This window comes from Rhinolophus sinicus, linkage group LG03 (genome assembly GCF_036562045.2).
Source record: "Rhinolophus sinicus isolate RSC01 linkage group LG03, ASM3656204v1, whole genome shotgun sequence".
Lineage (NCBI taxonomy): Eukaryota > Metazoa > Chordata > Mammalia > Chiroptera > Rhinolophidae > Rhinolophus > Rhinolophus sinicus.
This window is the reverse complement of record NC_133753.1, coordinates 42,023,967-42,042,521: the sequence shown is the minus strand read 5'-3', so window position 1 is coordinate 42,042,521 and position 18,555 is coordinate 42,023,967. Positions and strand designations below refer to the sequence as shown.

The following is an 18,555-nucleotide window of genomic DNA, read 5'->3' as shown; positions in this document are numbered from 1 at the left end:
CAGGCTTGAGTAGCAGGTAAAAACAAGTTGAACCTAGAATATCTTGTGTTAAAAGAAAGTGTTCAAAGAATGACAGGGACAGAGAAGCCAACTTAAAGGGGCTCTCACCCTCCAAAACTGGTGCAATTTGAGTATCACAGTAAATAACAAAGTAATGGATTATGACCCATTGAATAAAATAAGACCAAGAGCCTATATTAAAATAAACAAATGAATAAATTTAAAGTGTGATAAGAAATGAAATATTTACACAGTCTCAAAGTATTCCACAAAATATTTGTAATTACAAATGGGGAAAGAGTACTTCAAAGTAGGAAACCTGTCAGGCAACCCCTTAATTAAGTGATCAAAGTAAATATCACCAGTAATGGGACACATCGAAATTGTGTGCTATGTGAGAAAATGCAATGAGAAGAACACAGCATCACTTCTGTGATATTCTTGCCAGATCCATACCCTGAATCTAATCAAGAGAAAACACCAGAAAAAACCTAAAGTAAAGGGCATTTTAAACAATAATTGGTGTAATACTTAAAAGTGTCAAGGTCATAAAAGTTAAGGAAAGTGAGGAACTGTTTTAGTCTGAAGAAAAAGATTCATGACTACTAAATGCAATACATGGTTCTGGACTGGATCATTTTGTTATAAAGGACATCATTGGGACAACTGGCAAAATTTGAATGGGGTGTAGGATTAGATGGTATAATATATCAACGTAAATTTCCTGGATTTTTGATTGTCATACTGTGGTTATGTAGGGAGAATGTTTTCATTTGTAGGACATTAAACTATGTTGGCAACTTACTCTCAAGTGGTCTGAGAACAGGCAATTTTACTAGAAGTCTGAGATAAACACAAACTATGAAAAAAAACCATGTAATCGTAACTTTAGAAGTCAAAATAGAAACAAGAAGGAATTCTGTTACTATGAATTTTAAATGAAAAACCATTTTTGAGACTATAGCATACCACAGTGGCTATCAATCATAACTGCTCATCAGAATCACCTGAAATTTGAAAAGACTGAGGCGTGGACGCCCCACCCAGGCCAAGTAAATGAGAATCTCTGGGGGTGAAACGCAGGTGTTAGTGTTCTTTCAAAGCTTCCTGGCATGCAGTCAAAGTAGAGAACCACTGGCACATGCCAGGTCCTGGGGGTCCTTCACCCTTAGAGATCTAGTTGAGGCATCTTCTTTCTGAAATACTCCTCGTATCCCCTACACCAGAGTTGATCACTTTCTCCACCGTAGTGCTGACTTGTTTAATAGTTTTAATTGCATTGTGCTACTTATTTGTTTACAATATTTTTATTTCCCACTAAAATAAATTCTTTCTAACAGGGATTACTGACTGGCCCATAAAAGGTACTCAAAAATACTGATTTAAAAAGGAACAGACGTAGAAAGGGAAGAAAAGGAGGAGAGAAAAAAAGTACTCAATTTCTTTCCTCAGTAGCTTATAGCCAGAAAGGAAGAAGTAGGCCAAAAAAATTATCAGGATAAAGTAACTTTGGCATTGCAATGTCTTTTTCTCTCTACCTGTGTCCCATTAAACTACTCTATGAAACCAAAGTATGTTTTTCAAAATTACTACAAATACTTGAAAGCATCTAAATATTCTGTATACAGTTTCTTTCTAAAAATATAAAACTCAAAGTGCTTTTCTTAAACTGGTTGAAGGCTTTGGATGTAAAAGATTCTTGATGGAGAAAAGAGATTCCCATCCTATCACATGCTGAAAAAATCTGGAAATATCACCGTCTGTAAAGCCAGCATTTTTCTGTCTTTCAAATCCAGGAATTATAAGTTACTAATATAATGATGTATTTAAAAAGAGGGAGGTAGAAGACACATACGCATACAGTCACTACTATTCAAGTTAAGTTTAAATACCTTTTAACACTTACCTTATCTGCACACATTGACACTTTAATGTCCTGTTGAGATATTTCATAATGTCGAATATTGAAAACATAATTACCAGCCAATTTCAAAATATCAGCTGAGATATACTCTAGGACAGCCACAATATATAAGGACACATGGTAGTCCACTTTGTACCCTAAAACTTCCTGTGGGAAAAAAATAAACAATTTAATTCTAAAAAATGGCTCTATAAGTACCAATTAAACACTTAAAAATTTCATTTAACATTCTTACTTGTAAAGAATTTTCTATAAACCAAGTGTCTAAATTTACTGGTATCACAGGATATAAAATGAGTTGTTGGTCCCAGTATCAGGGGCTTTTTTAAAAGAGGTATCTAACCTAACAAATCTGCCTTTAGTATCAAATAAGAAGAGATAGTTAATTCTAATATACGAGTAGAAATCTTGGTCTGGACTTCAATTAAAGCCTCGTAATCAATACATTATCCAAACCCATTTGACAAGTATCACCATCTTCAAGGACCTTGCTTTAACCAATACCCTCAAATTACAATGGTTTCTATTGAGAGGATATGTGATCAGGGTGGGGTGGGGGGTCTTGAAATTGCTACCAAAGGATATTCAAATCCATGTACACCAAGTATTTTCTATAGGCTAAATAATATTCTGTAGTCTATTTTCCAATGTATATAAAAATACCTGTGATAAATACAGATTAATTTAAAAATAGTTCTGAACTCACAGTAGCTTTTGACATTATATATTTTCTTAATCAAGAAAAGGCTGAAAATCAGTTGGTGTAGTAGACATCAGAAGATGTCACAAAGATGCATTAGTGTTTATCATTAACTTAATATTATTTGAAAGGCAATCTGATTTAATCAAAGTACATTTATTTTTATTTTGTACACATATTAACAAATACATATGTTTGTGTAAGTATACACACATGCAAGTGCACATGTACAATAACACAGACCATGCTATATAAATACTATACGCACCAATACTATATAAAGTATGATTTGTTATTAAGAACTTCCCTAAATTTTTTTTTTTTTTTTTACCTTCAGTGAAGGATGGATTTTGTCCACAGGCAGTAAGAGAGGATTTCTTCGTTTTCGTTTCTCTATGGCAGACTGTGCATCAGCAATAGCCCATTTATCAATTGGATGAGGAAAAGTCTTTTGAACTCGTTCCTGTTCAGATCATAGCAGTACTATAGTTAACAGAAGTGCTCATAAATAGAAGATTCATACAAAATTAAACTTTGTCACCATCCTTAATGCTAGCAGATAATAGTAACATAACATTTGATTCCTGTAGTAAGTAAAATTAAAACAAATAGATCAGCAGGACTATCAAGATTTTTCCACATAATTCCCCTGGGTAAAGAAAAAGGTGAAATTTTAAACAGAAAACTTTAAGTATAAGCATAACTAAAATGGAACTGAGAGAAAGAAAAAGTATTAGGTTAATGCAAAAGTAATTGCAGTTTTTACAATTTTTAACCTTTTAAACCACAATTACTTTTGTACCAACCTAACAATAATATTAGGAGAGATTAAAGCTAGCATCAAATAACTCAGTGATCTTACAGTAAGGTTTCTAGGGTTAAAATTGTTTACCTAGCAGAAGTTGTCAATTCATTATTAGTAATTATTATTCAGTCACTTTCCTTCTGCTAATCTTAGAGCTTCAAATATAGAGGAGAGTTTTACAAAGAAGAGATGTTATGTACCTCTTAGAGGATCAAGTGGGAGGCAGAGTTCAGAATGGCTTAAGGAAATACACCTCTTGGCAAAAACAAAAAAATCCAGGCCTTTGAGGTTACTATTGTGGTTCATCTAATCTTAGTGACTGGCATGAATAATGAGAAGTAATAACAATGGAATCAAACACCAATTTAGAATTTCCTATTTTTAAAATTATATTCTCAGCTTTAAGCACACTTATCTACTGAGAAGTGTGCTTTTATTATATTTACTTAATGCCTAATTCTTACAGCAGAAAAGAGGGAAATATGTTTTAATTCCCAGAATTACTAAAAGCTTAACTGCTCAATTATTCCAAATTAAGATTTTCTTTCATACTGAAAGTTGTTGCCTTATTATAGAAACAATTTTCAAAAGAAATGTGATGTAAACAGTAACGTGATGTAAACGTATAGCGCAAAATTTATGAAAGCTATACTGACAGATATTTCTAAAAATCTAAAGATACTCTCATGTAAGCAAGCCAAAACATGATCTTTTAGAGGGGTGTGTATGTATTTATTTGTGTGTGTGTGTGTGTGTGTGTGTGTAGTAATCAATCAATCAATATCCTTAAGATTTATACTAATCCTTTATCGAGGTAATATTCACATGCAGTAAAATGCATATATCTGAAGTGTACAATTCAATGAGTTTGAGAAAAATGCTTACATGTGTGTAACCATCACCCTAATCAAGATATAGGATACTTCTATCATCTCAATCTCCACCCCCTACAGGCAGCCACCCACCATCCTGACGTCTATCACCATTAATTTTAGCTGTTTCTGAATTTCATCTAAGTGGTAACACACAATACATACTCTCTGGGGTCTGGCTTTTTTTGCTCTATATATTGTCTGTGTATTGTCGCTATGTTACTACATGTATTAATAGTTTGTTCTTTTATATTATTGCTGGGTAGTAGTCCATCTTATGAATCAACTAAAATTTGTTTACCCATTTTCTTGTTGACTTAAATTTGAGTTGTTTCCAATTTTTGGCTATTATGAATAAAACTGTTTGGATAAGTCTTTTTCTGAACATATATTTTTATTTTTCTACGGTTAAATAATACCTAGGAGTAAAACTGCTGGGACATAGGCTAGATATATATTTAACTTTATAAGAAACTGGCAAACAATTTTCCAAAATGGTTATACAATTTTACACTTCCTCTAGTAAAGAGCTCTAGGTGCTCTTATCTCATCAGCAATTGGTGTTATCAGTCTTTAATTTTATTCCATTGGGTGAATGTGAAATGGTATCTCATTGTGGTTTTAATGCTATTTCTCTGATGACTTATGAACTTGAGCACCTTTTCATGTATTTATTGGCCATCAGCAGATCTTCCCTTATGATGTGCCCATTTGGCTGAGCAGGGTGTTGTTGTTTTTTTTATTACCAATTTGTAGGAGTTTTTAACATATTCTGGATATAAGACCTTTGTAAGGAAAACATATTGCAAACATTCTCTCCTAGTCTATAACTTATACCTTTTTTTCTCATTAATTTTATTCGTTAATATTTACTGCATTTGAGTCCTCAGTAAAAAAAATTTGCTTAACCCCAGGTTATGAATATATTCTTCTGCATTTTCTTCCAAAAATTTTATAGTTTCAGCTTTTATGCTTAAGACCATGATCCATCTTGAATTAATTTTTGTGTGAAACAGGTTTAAGGGTTTTCTGCCCCATAAATTTATCCAGTTGTTCTAGCATTTTTTTTTGCTGAAAAACTTTCCTTTCCCCACTGAATTGCCTTGATATCCTTATCGAAAATGAACTGACTACATGTATATATCCCATATGATTTCAATGGTTTTAGATTCCAGAATAATGTAGAATAATATATATTTAGGTTCAAAAATTAATTTGTACAGTGGTTCAGTGACTTTTTGAAATAACAAAATAGTTTTTACCTCCACATCTTGAACAGTCCTTGGTTGTGCCATGCATAATTTATTAAGCAGCTGAAAAATCAACTCTTCAATATAATAGAGAGACTCTTCAGTAGCTGAGAGATTGGGGTGTACTTGCTCCTGAACCTTTAAAAATAAAGTTCTCAATTAACATACAGGCCAAATAGTATTTATTGAACAAATGTCAGAGAATCTTATATATAATTAATATTTTACTAAAATGGTTATTCAAATACAGACATAAAACATAAATAAAAAAAGCACCTGTATTTATTGGTCTCTGTAAACTTTTATAACCCACAGTGCAGTGGTTCTTAAACTTCTTTGGATCCTATGAAAATCTTTTGGCCCCTTTCCTCCTTACCACTCAAAAAGCATATACACAGAAAATGTTCTATATAATTTCAGAGAAATCATATATATATATATATTCATACATATATATATGACCTGAAATTAACTAATATATCTACTAAAAATCTATGAACACTAGGTCATGAATCCCAGCAACAGAGGCATCTGAATAACCATTCTACTTCACAAATTATAGGCCTGCTCTATGAAGAAGTAGATGCCAGTCAGCTTTCTTTTACAGTGGTACAGGCTCCTAATTATCGCCACATAGCTGTACTGAGCCATTTTTGTTGTTAAATTTCTTAAAGTCAGAACCTAGTCATCTGTCCTAAAAAATTATCTAGTCAAACTGAATAAGAGTAATAATAAGGTAAAAGATAGTACCTACCATATAGCAGGTATCATGTAAATATTTGTTGAAAGAATGATTTCTACTATTGTAACTTTATGCCATGGTATTAGGAGCATGTAAGCACCATTGACATAAAAAAATGGAAATTTTAAATAATCAGTTATTTTGAAAAATTGATTCAGTAATTAAAAACCTTCCCGCAAAGAAAACAGGGTGAAGTTGACCACTTCATCTAACGTCTCAAAATTTAGCATAAAATTGTCATTATAGCCTCCTGCAACTTTTAAGTCCATAAAGTCTTTGGGTGACATCCCTTCTTTCATTTACAATATTAATTATTTGTGTGTTTATTATTTTTCTTGAGAAGTCTCTCAGAGGTTTATCAATTTTATTAATCTTTTCAAGAACCAACTTTTGGCTTTGTTAATCCTGTTTTATGTTTGTTGTATGTTTCATTTATATCAGTTTCATCTTCATTTTTTCTTCTGCTTTTTTTTTAGTTCTTTTTTCTAACTTCTTGAGATGTATACTTGGTCATTATTTTTCAATCTCTATTCTTTTGTAATATGTATATTTTCTCTAAGAACTACTTTTGTAAAAATCCCACAGATTCTGATATGAAATATTTTTGTAGTCACCCATTTCAAAATTGCTTCTAATTTCCACTATGTATCTTCTTTGATCTTTAGAACTTAGAAATATGTTTCTCAATTTCTAAACATAGGGAATTTCTTAAAGTTATTGTTTTTCATGTATAATCACACATTGTGGTCAGAAAACAAACTTTCTATGATTTCAATTTTCTGAAATTTGTTGGGTCTAGATGGCTTCACTGACAAACTCTCCAACATTTAAGGAAGAAATGCAACAATCTTAAGCAAACTTTCCCAGAAAAAGAACAAGAGAGACTTCCCAACTTATTTTGAGAGTAGACTTGATATAAAAACTCAAAAAGAAAGATGCAAATTATACAACATAACTAAGCTGAGTTTATCCCAGGAATGCAAAGTTGGTTTAATGTTGGAATACCAAGTAAAGTAATTCACCATGTTAACAGATTAAAAGGGAAAAACAATACGATCATCTCAACAGATGTAGAAAAAGTATCGAAAAATATTCAACATTCATTCATAGTGAAATCTCTTAATGAACTTCCTCAATTTGATAAAGTATATCTATTTAAAAAAGCTACAATAAATATCATAGTTAATGGTTAAACACCGAAAGCTTTCCTTTTGAGATCAGGAAAAAGGCAAGGATAATTTTATCATTTCTATTCCACATTGTACTGGACGTCCTAGCTACTGCACTACAGCAAGAAAAACAAATAAAATTATAAGAATTAGAAAGGAAGAAACAAATTTGTAGATGATTTGATTGCCCATTATAATAGTTAATTTTATGTGTCAACTTCTGGGCCACAGGGTACCCAGATAGCTGGTTAGACAGTTTTTCTGAGTGTGTCGGGAGGGTGTTTCCGGATGAGATTAACATTTGAATCAGTAGACTGAATAAAGCAGATTGCCCTCCCCAATGTGGGTGGACTTCATGCAATCTATTGAAGAGCTAAACAAAATAACAGCTAAGAATTTTTTCTCTTTGTCCAGGTCTTTGACCTGGGACTTCAGTCTTCTCCTGCCTTTGGACTAGGACTTGGACTAGAACTATACCTGCAGCTCTCCTGGGTCTTCCGCTTATTGACTGCAGATCTGGGATTTCTGGGCTTACATGAGTGTGAGTGTGAATGTGTGTGTGTGAGAGTGTTTCTGAGTATGAGTGTGTGTGTGTGTGTTTCTCTGGAGACCCCAGACTAATACATCCATGAAGGAAAATCAAAATATTGTACAAATTATTTGAATTCATAAAAAATACAATTTTATTCTATGTAACAGCATCAAAGTTAGAAAACAAAATTTAAAAATATCATCTACAACAGAATAAAAACCATATCATATACCTTGGAATAAATCTTACAAAAGCATAAGATCTCAAAGGAGAAAACTATAAACTGTGGAAAAATTAGAGATGCAAATAAATGAATTATACTACCATTTTCATGAATTATCAGACTTAATATTGTAAATATGTAAATTCTCCTCAAACTGATCCAGGGAGTTAATAAAACCACAGTCAAAACCAAACAGGTTGTTATGCTGAAATTGACAAGATAATTTCAAAACTTATGTAGCAATGCAAAAAGCTAAGAAAATCAGTCGCATACTCTTAAACAAGTATATATACTTTCTCCAATTGTTATTGGGATTTATTACAAAGTTACACTAATAAGAATGTGATATTGGTATAATGATAGAATGGAACAGAAGAGAATACAGAAACAACTCCACAGATTTTACAACAAAGGTGATACTATAGAGCATGGTTGGGGGGAAGTGTTGTGGGAAGGCAGGGGAAATAAATTAATAGTGAACAACTGAATACCCATATGGAGAAGAATAAAACAACTATTTATACTTTACACAAAAATCGATTCTAGTTGGATTTTTAGACCTATTAAATTGAGTTCTAAGCATGTAAAACAAGGTATCTTCATGACTTCACAAGAAAGGATTTCTTAAAGAGGACACAAAAATTACTACCCTTAAGTAGATAGATAAACTTAACTGCATTAAAATTTTAAAATCATATTCATCAAAAGATACCTTTAAGGAATTAAAAAGGCAAGTTACAGAGTTGGGAATAGATCTATGTTACCACATAAAACAAAAGGGCTCATATCTAGAATATATAAAGAACTCCTAAATATTCAAAAGGAAAAAAATGATAAAAATCCCAATTTAAAAAAATGGGCAAAAACACTTATAAACTAGCAATTCACAAAAGAAATTCAAATGGCCAAAACCGTAAAAAGGTGTTCTAGCTCTTTAGTAATCAGGGAAATGCAAGTTAAGCCACAATGAATCTTATCCACTCACCAGACGACTAAATTAGTGAGTCTGATAATACCAAATACCGGTGATTATGTGGAACAATGGGAACTCTCACACACTGCCACTGGAGTACAAAATGGCTCCATCAGTTTACAGCAAAGTTTATGGCTTTAGAAAACTTTGCCACAATCTACTAAAGTTCAATATATGCATACTCTAATACCCAGCAATTCCACTACTGGATATATATATACCAGGGGTGCCAGAAAAAATGTATACAAGTGGAGACTTTGGTCAGCATTGCTCAAGCAGTAGTTTGCCGTAATCAGAAGTGTCTGGAAGCTGATGGTAACAACCACTTTGAGAACCTCTTGTAAATGCAGAAGTTAAACATGACTTATATTCATCTTTTGTTATTGTCATATATTATTACAATTTTAATACAGTTTTCCTTTCTTAAAATGTGTATACATTTTTTTGGCATCCCCTGTATATATCCTTTAGAGTTACACAGTCCAATATAATAGACACTAATCACACGTGGCTATTGAGAACCTGAAATGCAGCTCCACTGAACTAAGATGGGCTATAATAGCACAATACATATCAGATGTTAAAGATTTAGTATAAAAAAAAAGAATATCAAGTATCTCAATAATTTTTAAACTGATTACATGCTGAAATGATTAAATTTATTTGGTTAAATAAAATATACTAAAATCAGTCTCATCTGTTTCTTCTTCCTTTTTAAATGTGGCTATGAGGAAAAATTTAAATTACATGTGTGGCTTACATTATATTTCTGTTAAACAGCACTGCGTAAATAAGCATACACGTTTACCAGAAGACCTGTGTAAGAAGGCTCATAAGTAACATTAGTAATACCCTCAAACTAGAAAGAAACTCAAATATCTATCTAGAGTCGAAGAGATAAATTATGGCATATTCATACAATGGAATATAGATACAGTTTGCGTGTACACACACACACATACACACACAGAGAATAGCTATAGCTATATAAAATGTGGATATACCTTCAAAATAATGTTGACAGAAAGCCAGATATAAAGAATAGATACAATGGGATTCCATTCACGAGTTCAAGATGAGAAGAAAATTAAACTGTAGTGTTTAGGAACACATGTTTAAATGGTAATACGACAAAGAAAAGCAAGGTAGTTATTGCCATAGAAGTGGTTATCTTTCAGAGACCTCTATTGAGAAAAGTGCTAACAATGAGCTGTTTCTAACCTGGGTGATGATTAAATTGTATATTCATGTTTTATTCATTTTCTAGTTGTGTGTTATACCCTTCACCATAGATACGGTTTTTAAAAGTTAGAGAATCCTCTAGCAAACAGAAAATCGAGGGGAGATATTATTAATAAGTCAAAAGGGCTCTCCTAGTCCCCACCTCAATGAATGCAAATAAAATGTAAAATGTCAGAACACTGGAGACAAAGAGAATATCCTACATGTTACATACAAACAAGTAGACATTAGACTAGCTCCAGACGTCAACAGTAATACTAGAAGCTAGAAGGCAATGATTTCCAACCTAGAATAAGATCCTAACAAACAAACAATCGATCAAATGTCACAGTAAAATGAAGACATGCTCAGGCAAAACAAGGTCAAACATTTTATCCCCCACATACCCTTTCTCATTAAGCTTCTACATTTTGTACCACACCAAAACAAGAATATAAATCCAGAGAAAAATATAGGTTAAGGGAAATGAAAGAACCAATACAGAAGACCAAAGGAACGCCCAGGATGAAATGAAGACAAATTATAAGATGAGAGCTGTACAACAGGCATATAAGTCACCAATCCAAACTGGAGCCAATCAGAAGCTCTGGGAGAAAATGCCAAGAAGATGAAATTGATAGAGTTATTTAATGGATCTAAAATCTTGAAAGGATATTTAAACAACTGCTAGATATTTTGAGCTTGAATTAATTACACAGAAAACTACATAAACAAGAAAACATTAATTCCAATAAAAGTAAACGGTTATGTAGAAAAGAAAAAGTGGTTTAACTATCAAATAGCATCTAAAGTCATAACGTAAACTTTTAATACTGATCCAACCAAAATTAAGATATAACCATGGGGTTGGTGGGAAGGCAAGAAGTATGTTTGTGTGGTAAGGTATATATGGTTGTAAGAAGAAATGTATATGTGTATTAAAGAATAGTAAATCCTTACCATCCATGCTGGGAAGTCAACAGATAATATCCAAAAGAGAAAAATCAAGAAGTAGCAATATAAGCCCTTTTTTTCTTAGAGATATGGAATACTGAAATGAATCACTTTGAAAAATAAAAGTGATTGTCCCTACGAAGCAGAAACTTTTGTAAATAGAGACAAGGTACTGCTATTTTTCCATAACAAGTCTTACAGAACTAGTTATTGTTTTGTTTGCATGAATAATTTTGACACAATACAAATTAATTTATAAAGAAACATAATCTGAAGTGGGAAAGGAGGAAGGACACATGAAACTGGAGACAATAAGTAAAGACAATTTTTTGAAGAAGTTTGGGTAAGAAGAGTTTAAGTAAGGCAGTTGAAAATTCATATAGGACCAACATCCAAAAAGCCAGGCTTTATCATTTTTATAAATTCAAAATAGATTTGGGAGAAATAAGTATTTCCTTTTATATCTTGCACTTTAATATGACAAGAGGAAACTTTACATTTTACTATGTTTTCATTAGATTAATATAATAAAAAAAGACTTTCTTTTTTTATATAAAACAAACATTTATATTGGAAGTTCAGCAATGGAGTTCATAAGGCTGTTTTCTATAACATTCTTGCATAAAAGCCAAAGACCCTACTCTATGAAAATGTGCATCAAAATTAAGATTATGTCTAATTTGGATAAAGTTTTTTCTTCCTATGATTATAATTTTAGTAAATAACCTGCCAAGCAACTTCAACATTGAGCATCAAAATTTCTTATGCCAAACTTCTTGAAGTAATTGCAAACTTCAAAATCATAAAAACAAACATATAATGTTAAAATCCCACACATAAATACTAATAGGACATCAAGATGACAATGAAAAATAACAATTCTTTGCACTTCGACAGTATTTACTATCTCAGCACCCTAAGAGACAATAAATGTAAAATTACCACATCAGAACAAAGTCACCAGCATATTTTTCTGAAAGACTAGTCAGAAAAAGAGCAATTAAAATAATTTTCAGTCTTCAACAGTAGACTAACAAGTCAGACCTGTATTTTAGTTACATCATATTTTCAAATTGCCAGAAGGTATTTCCTTATACATACACTGTAAACAGAATAGTCATACTATATATCCAGGCATAGACATATATAAAAGCATTAAACTTTATTTTTTACACTGATAAACACTAGATTTCACAAGTTTCAGAATGTTATTTCCTAATTTATATTTTTCAGTTCTCCATATTCATAATCAAATAAAAATTCCTGCTAGTGTATTTCTTCAATCAACTAACATTTGAGTTTCTGGTACAATGTAGAAATAAATTCCTTTGGCTATACAGCCTGACTGACATTTATTTATACCAAATTCTTTATTCCATTGCCACAATTTCTTCATTCCATTGCCAAGGATGCAAATATTAAGAATACTGGAAGTTTTGTTTGTTATTACTTAAAATTCATTTTGAAAAGAAAAACAAGGGGTTCTATTAATAGAAATTGACAAGCTGATTCTAAAATTTGTAGAGAAATATAAAGAACCTAGATTAGCCAAAGCAATCTTGAGAAAGAAAAAAAATTCAAAAAAAACAACAAATGCCATTCTAAAGAGATATGCTAACAAATACAAAACATTGCTGATAGAAATTTTAAAAGACCTACATAAATGTAAAGATTTACATTATGGGTTGCAAGACTCAATATGGTTAAGATGTCAATTCCTCTCAAATGATCTATAAATTCCACACAATCCCAATCAAAATTCCAGCAGGTATTTTTTGGAAATTGCTATGCAGATTTCAAAATTCTTATGGAAATAAAAAAGTCATAGAATGACCAAAACAAATCTGAAAAAGAACAAAGTTGAAGAGCTCAAACTGCCTGATCTGAAGAATTTTTATAAAGCTACAATAATCGAAACAGGGTGGTACTGATGTAAAACGATAGGCAGAAAGATCAATGGAACAGAGAATCCAGAAATAAAACCATACACATATATACAAATGATTTTTGATAAAAGCACAAAGGCCTTTAGGAAAGGATAAAGGACAGCTTCTTTAATAAGTGGTGGCAGAACAACCAGATATCCATAGGCAAAAACAAACAAACATAACATATACAAAATTCTCATCAAATATAAAAATTACCTCAAATAGATGATAGATCTACATGTAAAACCTAGAACTACAAAACTTCTAGAAGAAAAAAACAGAAGAAAAATTTTGTAACCCAGGGTTAACTAAAGATTTCTTAGATGTTACACTAAAGGCACAGTCTCTACAAAAGCAAATGGATAAACTGGACTTCATAAAAATTTAAAGCTTTTGCTCTTCAAAAAATATTATCAAATATACGTTGATGGAAAGAGAACTGACTCTGGGTGGTGAACACACAATGTGACATATATATGGATGATGTATTACAGAATTGTACACCTGAAATCTATGTAACTTTACTAATGTCACCGCAATAAACTTTAATTAAAAAAAAATAATAATAATGTTAAGAGAATAAAAAGACGAGCTATAGACTATAAGAAAATCCTTGTATATATCTGATAAAGGATTTGTAGTCGGACATATAAAAAACTCTCAAAACTCAACTAAGAAAACAAACAACTCAACAAAAATAGGCAAAAGATCTGAACACTTCACCAAAGACAATATATGGATGGCAAATACGAACATGAAAGATGCTAAACATCATTAATCAGGGAAATGCAAATCAAAACCACAAGATACCAGTCCACACCTATTAGAATGGCTAAAATTAAATTAAATACCAAGTGTTGGTAGAACTAGAATTCTCATATATTGCTGGTGAGAATATAAAACCGTACAACAGTTTGAATGGAAAATAGTTTGATAGTTACTTAAAAAGTTAAACATACACCAACTATCTGAGCCAGCTACTCTGTGGTAATTATCCAAGAGAAAAGGAAATATGTGGCCACCAAACACTTGCACACAAATGTTTACAGCAGCTTTATCTGTAACAGCCAAGATCTGAAAATCAAAAGTACATCAACAGGTAAATGGATAAATGAACAGTCGATAAATAAATATTAGGTTGGTGCAAAAGTAACTGCGGTTTAAAAGGTTAAAAATAATTGCAAAAAACACAATTACTTTTGTACCAAGCTAATAAAATTCCTGGTAGCAAACAGATTTCTTGGCATGCTGAAATCTGGAGACTAAGAAAAACTGAGAATGCCATAACATTTGTTTTTATTTCACTGGATATGTAGCTGGAGAATTAGTTATACCATATAACATTGTACATGAGGAGATTCCCACTCAACATTCCTCTGTTCCCACTGTCTATTAATACTCACTTCTCCAGAGAGCATTTTGGTGGTTGCCAGATGGGAGAAGGCTTGGGGGGCATGTGTAAAAAGGTGAAAGGATTAAGATGTACAAATTGCCAGTCACAAAAACAGTCACAGGGATGTGAAGTACAGCATAAGGAATATAGTCAATAATATTGCAGTAACTATGTATGGTGTCACATGGGTACTAGACTTATTGTGATGATCACTTCGTAAGTTATATAAATGTCTAATCACTACATTGTACACCTGAAACTAACATAATATTGTATGTCAACTGTAATTGAAAAATAAAAAGGGACTTCTGGTCAAAAAGAAATTCACTTCTCACTTAGATTCAGTGCTCTGATTTAGGTACTTTCTTGACAGGTTTTCAATGTAAGTTTATTTAAAATGCAGATAACTACAGGTCAGGAATCTCATTCTGTTTAGCTTAATATTAGGTGAGGGCTTACCATAAAATAATCAAAACATGTAGAAAACACTGTTAACTGAAGCTAACATTTTTTGTCATTAAAATTTTCCTTGACTGCCATCAAATGGTATATGATCTGTAAGCACCTTCCCATATAGGCAGGCAGGCCATTAGCCTGTGAAGCCAAGATAGAACAGGCTAGATCAATGGTTCCTAAGTTCCAGTGGCAGAGCATTTGGAAGTCACAGTACTCTCAGCAGAACATGAAATATTAAGATACTTGTATTTTATCAGAGTAAGCAGGGATAATGTTAGTATAAATTACTATAAAATTTAAAACGATAGGCACATATTGGTAAGAGAAAACAAAAAAATGCCATAAGCTGTTTTCCCTGTAAAACCTCTGTATCTCTTATTCATGTATTTTACAATGTTCCACTACTCACTAGTATGGTAGGTAAACTGCAGCAGGCAACACCGACTTAAGAAAAGCTTATGAAAGAAAAAAAAAAAAATTGAAAAAAAAAATTAATGTTGGCCTCTTTTCCTGTGAACTGGAAACAGATCACTGTTACTAAATACATTTTATTCAATCAAAGTTTAAGACTCCTTGGGCCAAACACCCAAATCCTTTAGCATACTACCAAACTATCACGTGTACTCTTTCTTAAAGATTTGCCTGACAAGCTGTCTGCACTCAAGGAGTATAATGCAGATTCCCCTTTCCCACCTCTCTTTCACAACTGCCCTCCTCCCACTTTACTGAAGAAAAGCAGATCTCTTACTTATCCTGAATCTCACTATGGTGTGTTGCCCCGGTGTACAATAAAATAATAAATTCTAGGGCACTAAACAAAGAGACAAGTATAAACATTGTAATGCAAAATTTCCAACTGTTAAAAAAAATCACTTTTTCACATACCTATATTTTAAAAGGGTGAATGGTGAGTACCAAATTGTTATGGTCTTAAGATTTCATTAGATACAGACTGATGGAACCGTTTTATTTTAAAACATCAATATTTAGAATTCATAAAAAATTATTCCCTCTGCAATTATTTGAACTCAAAGATGAAAATTTTTAGATGTCAACACAAAATGTGTGAATTTTTCAAAATTATTTTGGGGATAAATAGCACGGAAAGAGAACTGACTCTGGGTGGTGAACACACAATATGATATACAGATGATGTATTACAGAATTGTACACCTGAAATCTATGTAACTTTACTAACAATTGTCACCCCAATAGAAACTTTAATTTAAAATTTAAAAAAAAAAAAAGCAAAAAAGTTAGAAAAACTCCTTTTCGGAGAAAGAATCAAGACTCAGTGTTGACTAGTTGTGAGCCTGGTATAAGAGGGAAGAGAAGGATGAGACAAGATTTCTGACTAGAGAACTGAGCATGTCACGTAATACTGGAGATGTAGTTTATGGAAGATGATATAAGCCTGCATTGGGGGGTTATGCTGTGAACATCTACATAGGAATGCCCAGGAAGTAGGGGATGTAGCAGTTTTAGATTGCAAGGGAAGGCCTCTTCAAGAAGATGATGCTTGCCTGAAGACTTAGGGGAGGTAAAAGGGCCACTCATGTTTTTATCCGCAGGATGGTGGTTCTAGGCAAGAGAAACAGCAAATACAAAAGTCCTTAGACTAGAACATATCTGTGTTGTAGGTACAAAGAAGCTAGTGTGGGGCAGGAGTAGAGGGAAAAAAAGGACAGTAATAAATGAGGTCAGTGAGATAAAAGGGGGACGGAGGCATACTACAGAGGGCCTAGCAGGCCACTGAGAGGACCCTAACTTTTATTCTGAGAAGGAGGGAGAAAGTTTTGAACAAAGGAATTATAGGATCTCACTTATCTCTGTTGTGTAGAGAAAAGATTGAATGGGGCAAAGGTAGAAGCAAGGGAATCAGTTAAAAAGCTATCTTAACACTTCAGGAGATTGGTAATGGTGACTTGGTCCTAGGTAGAAGGAGAAAAGTGAAGAAATGGTAACTGAATATACCTATAGTGTGATGCAGAGTTAAAAGGATTTGCTGATAGCTTGGGTAGAGGTTATGAAAGACAGGATTCAAGAATAACTCAAGATTTTTATCTTGAGCAACTAGTAGGACGATGGAGCAGCCATTTACTGATAGGGGAAACATTACAAAAGGAGCAAGTTTGGGGGGGAAGAGAAGGAGTTCAGTATCGGTTGAGATACCTATCATACATCGATGTGGACATATCAAGAAAGAAGTTGAATACCCAAGTTCAGAAGACGTCTGAGCCAGAACATAAACTGGAAATCATCAGATACGGATGATATATGAAGCAATGAGACTGAGTGGGAGCTCCAAGAAATAGACTGTAAATAGAAATAGAAGTCCAAAAATTAAGTTCTGGGAGGTCAGGATGATGTCGGGGAAATGAGGAGGAATCAACAAAGGAGAAGACCTGGAAGGACTAGCCAGAGAGGGAGAAAGACAGCAGTTTGGTGTCCTGGAAACCAAACGAGGGAAGGATTTCAAGGAAGAAGAGAACAATTGTCAAATACTGATAATGGGTCAGGTAAGAAAGAATTACGAAGTGATATGAAAGTAAGAGGTAGTATTTGAATTTAATAAATTGATTTAACAAGAAAATTGGGGTACTGAAAACTTTATTTGGAAGATAATACGTATTAGTGCTCACATGCAGATCTTGATGTTATTTTGTGTTGCGTTGTCTCTACACATTAAATGTAAAGTGTAGAACACTTTATACATTTCAAAAGCTTTCTACTTAACTATCATATGTTCCTATGTAAAAAAAGAATTTTAGGTTGTTAATTTTTAATGTGACTACATGAGATAATGCTAAATCCATTAGTTCCATTAAAATTCCTTCCTGATTCAAATATGCAGGCTAACAGAGGATATAATCAAACTACTGTTCCCTTGAAAGAGAGGCCATGGTTAATATAAAAGACATATACTTGATTTATGTCAAGTGGTAACACAGGTAATGCTCTGCATACTCAGCATAAAATACTTTAATGGAATAGTATTGCTCCAAATATACCACACCAAAATTAAACTGAAAATTGAAGACGACAACTAAATCATGGCTGACAGGGAGCTAAATGCAGCAAGTTAAAATACATTCTTAATGCTCATCCAGTTCTGGCTGAACCCCTTGGGTCAGCTGGGGTCATTATTAGTTTGGAGTAATTCCAAATGATTCCCTGGAGTTCTGTTATATTCAGTGGCTTCAGGAAATCCAGAAGAGGCCTTATCTCACAAAAAAATCATAGGATCTCCTACTGGTTTCTAGCTTTCAGTTGGAGTGATCTTTTCAAAGTGATCTTTTGTTTGTTACATAAATAACCGCATAGGACTTTCTTAACCTGGTCTACCCTTGTCTCCCAACTACTCATCTCCTTCTTTTGACTTAGTCTTCGTTCTTTAAAGCAAGTCATGTTTC

At 32.8% G+C, this 18,555-nt stretch overlaps 1 protein-coding gene across 1 annotated transcript in view; it reads right to left on the bottom strand.

Annotated features, from left to right (window-relative positions):
- SOS2 (SOS Ras/Rho guanine nucleotide exchange factor 2) overlaps positions 1 to 18,555 on the bottom strand; it is an 81,372-nt gene that overhangs the window by 57,968 nt on the left and 4,849 nt on the right. Inside the window, exons 2-4 of the mRNA XM_019725650.2 lie at positions 5,564 to 5,689; positions 2,956 to 3,087; positions 1,907 to 2,071 (exon numbers count right to left, since the gene is read on the bottom strand). Coding sequence (XP_019581209.1) covers positions 1,907 to 2,071; positions 2,956 to 3,087; positions 5,564 to 5,689 — 423 coding nt within the window. The remainder of the gene's footprint in view (positions 1 to 1,906; positions 2,072 to 2,955; positions 3,088 to 5,563; positions 5,690 to 18,555) is intronic.